Raw genomic sequence first — 3802 nt, forward strand, 5'->3', positions numbered from 1 at the left:
TACTGACCAAATACTTATTTCCACCATATTTTGCAAATAAATTCTTTAAAAATCAGACAATGTGATTTTCTGGATTTTTTTTTCTCATTTTGTCTCTCATAGTTGAGGTATATCTATGATGAAAATTACCGGCCTCTCTCAGCTTTTTAAGTGGAAGAACTTGCACTATTGGTGGCTGACTAAATACTTTTTTGCCCCACTGTAAGCTACAGTACTTGTTTCCCTGGAGTATCTTTGCATGCGAAAGACACTCTGTGTGGTACTTGAAACTCAGGGTTTGAAGTGGGCACCAAAGCTGTTCCTGAAACAACTCCCCTTCCTGACATACGTACTGAGTCTGATCTGTAAGGTAGTTGGTTACCATACCCAATCAGTTTCTCTCAGCATGAGGGGTTGGATCTTATTTAAAGAACTTCAGAAGTCAAACAGGGTGACTCTCACCTGGCATATTGTTTCCTCCAGACAGATGTAAACGTGGTGATGCATTCAGGACAACAATCTCCACTCCAGTGGGCTCCTATAAGCAAACAGGAGTGAAGCCATTGCATGAGTGACCTCTGACCTTCAGAGTGAAAGATCCAGACCCTGGGGTGTTCATAATATGTAATGTTAAGGTCACTGGTCTGTAATTGTTTAGCTCAGCTGGATGCCTGACCTTAGCCAGCAGTTCAAGGCAAGATGTCGTCCACTGAACTATGCCTGTTTAAAGACTCCTGTTGTCAAAAATCAGTTGATAAAAGAAAGATGAACTAAATGATCAAAGCTTTAGAAATAATGCTTAACTGAGTCTTACACCTTAGTTTCACCTTTTTGTACCTGAAATCCAAGAACATATAGCTAATTGGTTACCTTACTTTAGTCTATCTAGTTTTATTTGTAGGGATTTTATAAACTTAATATTATTTGGCTATTTTCTGTTTTCTGTTTGTAGTCGATCTTTTTCTATTTTTGCTATGATGCTTTTCTTTTGACATTTAGCTATTTTGCTTTTAAAGTTGCTTGAGCGCTAGAGCTCTGTATTGCCTGCAAAACCCTACACAATGTCACATTGTTTTGTTTATAACTAATCATCAATACACCATGACTTTAGCCCATTTGATTTTTGATTTTTTCTTTTTTTTTTTATAGATCGCTTTGTATATCTGGGACAATGGGAAGGGACCCCATCTGACTGCTGTGCCTGAATTCTGCACAGAGCTAGAGGGCTCTCCTCATGCTCAGCAATGTGCAACCACTTTAAGCAAAGACCTTCCACTGTGTGTGAGTATTTGCTCTGTGTCCACATTAGTTCAAGTGTCCTAAAATCCCCGAAAACACTGAAATATTGAATTACCACCAAACATCATGAGCAGGGTACTGTTTTTTTTTACTGGTGGACATTGGATGGTTCAGCCTTGCTTAAGTATGCCGTTCTGCAGAACACAATGCATTAGCTGCACCAGAAAGAAGTCTTGATTTTGTTTCGCTAAATTAGATTTAGTTGTTCGCCAAGATTGAAGTCATTCCCTGTTGCTAAGCAACTTCCGCTTATATTATTTTCTGGCATTTTTTTCCTGTTAATTCTTTTCAAGTTGTGCTTTTTGCTATCACTTAATTTTGCTTTGTAATACGCCTTCAGAAAAACTCTGTAGCATATCTTAATTACTTAAATACAGGACATAAAATGTTTTAATTAAAACTAGAGACAATTCTAAGGGGCTTATATTTCCCTTCCCTTGTGTTCTCCAAAGCAACTGTATTATTGTGACAATTGGTCAGCATTAAGCAGTTATACTATGCAACATTTTGCAGTTTTTGCTATTCTAATTTAATAAAAGCCAACATCTTTTTAGAAGGAGAAAATTATCATTTTATTTCTATTATAAGGTCCTAACACACATGCACTTTTAGAGGTCAGAGATGACCTAAATTGTTGTTTTACAAAATCAGTTTAATTTTGTCAAATACCTACACCTATATTAGGCATGTTTTTGGGTTTCTTGCATTAATGCAAATTAGCAGGTCTCTAGTGTAAGAGCATCTGGTTTAAGAGTCAGCAAGTGACTTTATCTCTGTTTTTTATATGTGTTAGGGTATGCAAACTACTTCACTTTCTTTTTTTAAAGAAATCAGGAAACCCATCAGTAAAATTAGAGAGTAAAGTTTTAATGTTTCTGTAAAGGAAACAACATTTGTTTTATATAATTGTTCAACTAAACATATGAATTTGACACTGCTGAAAAATCCTCAAACCCTATAAAACTGCCAGTAATGCTGGGAAGCAGTGGAAGTTTTGTCTGGATGTTTATATGGCTCCAGATTTATTGACTGACAAGGTGAGATATATTTGGGCTGCCAGAACAGCAGTGAAAGATGTCCCTATTCAATTTTTTTCTTCCCTCCCTCTGAGACAATTTTCACTGGGAAAAAGAAAATCTAATCTTAATGTTCTTTAGTATTCAAATCACATGTCCAGACTCATACAGAACTGTTGCAATTTTTGGTCTTGAGTTTAGTTTGTTTGTAACCTTTCTTTTTTAAAAGCATCACCATCCTCATAAAGGGAATGTTTTCTAAGAGAAAACACCACGACAGCACTATTGGGGCATAAACAGAGGTCACAGATTTAATAACTATTCAGGGAAATGTTGCCGCTTGTAACAGAAGGCGATGCTGGATTTGCAGCTCTTTTTCTTAAAATAGGTGCGTGGTAAATTGCAGAGTGCATTTATATCAGCATCTGGCTTCGCTGTCAGCAAAAATTTTCAAGATTCTTCAGGGGCAGATTTTCCAAGATGAACACTTTCAAAGAGGGAATGGATGTAAAGCACTTTTATTTTATTTATTTTTTTGGCAATAACACATAAGACCCTGCATGCTACCTCCCAATAGGCCTGACAATTCACGATCGACTAGTGGTAATATTCCTATTATAAATTCTTGTTTTTTAAAACTCTTTGATCTAATATTCCAATAAGGACTTGGTTTGCAAATAAGAGTGAGTAGGAAAAGACATTGTAAGGATAAGAGGTCTTTGATCAACAAATTTTCACCTTCGAACTTTGTGCTGTTACATTCAAAGAATTTTTATTTTTACTTTTTGTTTTTCAACAAAAACACTTATGTGCATTGTCATCTTCTTTAAATGTACTCTTAAAATAGGTGGACAAGAAATCAACTCTTTCAGTGAAAGCTTGAATGAGCTGGAATGTACTTGATAGACACACGCAGATAGTCTCACCAGCTTTGTGGGGCCTTTTCATTGGCTTCTATAAATTTCTACAGCCTAATCGTGACCCTTACCCTAAACCTAACCATTATGTAAAATCTACCTGTTAAATGTTAGTGATTTTTCCTCATTTAAAAACGTGCATAATGTAAAATGTCATAATGTTGCAAGGTGAGACCCTGGAGATGTATAAAATGATTCTTTCACGGTTTTTCTAGTCTGACTTCCTGATAAAGGGAGATATGTAGATGGTAAGTGGCGCCTTTGTATCAGTGCAACCTATCTGGTCTTAGTAAAATTAAATTTTTGTTAAAATTTCGCCTGACCCTTTCTTTTCATAGCTGCTTTATTTGTTATATATGTATATACGTGTATTTATATGTGTATATATGTATATATCTATATATATTTATATATTTATATATATATAGTATAAATACTATAGTTTTATATATATATATATATATATATATATATGCCTCAATTGAATGAAAAGCCAGTATTAAAAGCAATGACTGTAATATAGAATAAAAAAAACCCCAACAACAAATAGAACCTTGTTGAAAAGTTAATAAGATCCCAGACTATACTTAA

At 34.9% G+C, this 3802-nt stretch overlaps 1 protein-coding gene across 1 annotated transcript in view; it reads left to right on the forward strand.

Annotated features, from left to right (window-relative positions):
• The window catches only part of LOC107092091 (beta-1,3-glucosyltransferase-like), a 136277-nt gene that overhangs the window by 108240 nt on the left and 24235 nt on the right, over positions 1-3802 (forward strand). The window contains exon 12 of the mRNA XM_015386379.1: positions 1129-1260. Coding sequence (XP_015241865.1) covers positions 1129-1260 — 132 coding nt within the window. The remainder of the gene's footprint in view (positions 1-1128; positions 1261-3802) is intronic.

This window comes from Cyprinodon variegatus, unplaced genomic scaffold, assembly GCF_000732505.1.
Source record: "Cyprinodon variegatus isolate N-32 unplaced genomic scaffold, C_variegatus-1.0 Scaffold367, whole genome shotgun sequence".
Taxonomy (NCBI): Eukaryota; Metazoa; Chordata; class Actinopteri; order Cyprinodontiformes; family Cyprinodontidae; genus Cyprinodon; species Cyprinodon variegatus.